The 797-nt window shown below is 62.4% G+C and overlaps 1 protein-coding gene across 1 annotated transcript in view; it reads left to right on the top strand.

Moving 5' to 3' along the window:
* Nucleotides 1–797, top strand: part of EMH_0040070 (uncharacterized protein) — a gene marked incomplete at both ends in the record, with an annotated part of 3,981 nt that overhangs the window by 789 nt on the left and 2,395 nt on the right. The window contains one exon of the mRNA XM_013495462.1: nucleotides 46–797. Coding sequence (XP_013350916.1) covers nucleotides 46–797 — 752 coding nt within the window. The remainder of the gene's footprint in view (nucleotides 1–45) is intronic.

Genomic DNA, 797 nt, shown 5'->3' with positions numbered 1-797 from the left:
CTGCTGCTGCTGCTGCTGCTGCTGCTGCTGCTGCTGCTGCTGCAGATACCTGGGCGGTGCGTCTGCTGCGTCTGGCTCCTCCTTATCTTCTCTACTACTCTCAGGGGGGCCCCGGGGGGGCCCCCCAGGGGGCCCCCAGGGGGTTGCTGCGGCTGGGTAAGGAGAGCCTCGTGCTGCAGCCGCGGCAGCAGCTGGATTGCTTCGGCCAGCAGCAGACATTCTTTGTTGCTGTTGTTGAGAATGCTGCTGCTATCTGCTGCTGCTGCTGCAGCAGCAAAAAGGGGGCGTCCTGCTGCTGCGCTGACCTGCAGCTGCTGGGGGCGGCAGAGCAGCAGCTGCAGCGGCAGCAGCAGCTGCAGCAACTACAACTGCAGCAGCAGCAGCAGCAGCAGCAGCAGAGGCTGCTGCTCTCCAGTACAGGCGACAGCACCGGTGCGGCTTGCTGCTGCCGGCTGCGACCTGCAAAAGCAGCAGCAGCAACAGCAGCAGCAACAGCAGCAGCAGCAGCAGCAGCAGATGCTGCTGCTGAAAAAAGCAGGCAGCCTCAGCGCTCCATTATAGGAGGCTTTCTTTCACGCTTGAGGGGCATCAAGCAGGAGGAGGAGGAGCAGCAGCAGCAGCAGCAGCAGCAGCAGCAACAGCAGCAGCAGCAGCTGCTGCTGCTGCAGCAACTGCAGCAACAGCAGCAGCTTGGGGTTACCGATGCGGTGACCTCCCCTTTGAATCCGTCCTTTAGTTCTCACGCTCGTACAGAGCAGCAGAACTGTCCTGCTGCTGCTGCTGCTGCTGCTTCTGCT

This window comes from Eimeria mitis, genomic scaffold (assembly GCF_000499745.2).
Source record: "Eimeria mitis Houghton genomic scaffold, Emh_scaff1585, whole genome shotgun sequence".
Taxonomy (NCBI): domain Eukaryota; phylum Apicomplexa; class Conoidasida; order Eucoccidiorida; family Eimeriidae; genus Eimeria; species Eimeria mitis.
Note: the sequence above shows the minus strand (reverse complement) of the source record. Positions and strands in the feature narration are given on the sequence as shown.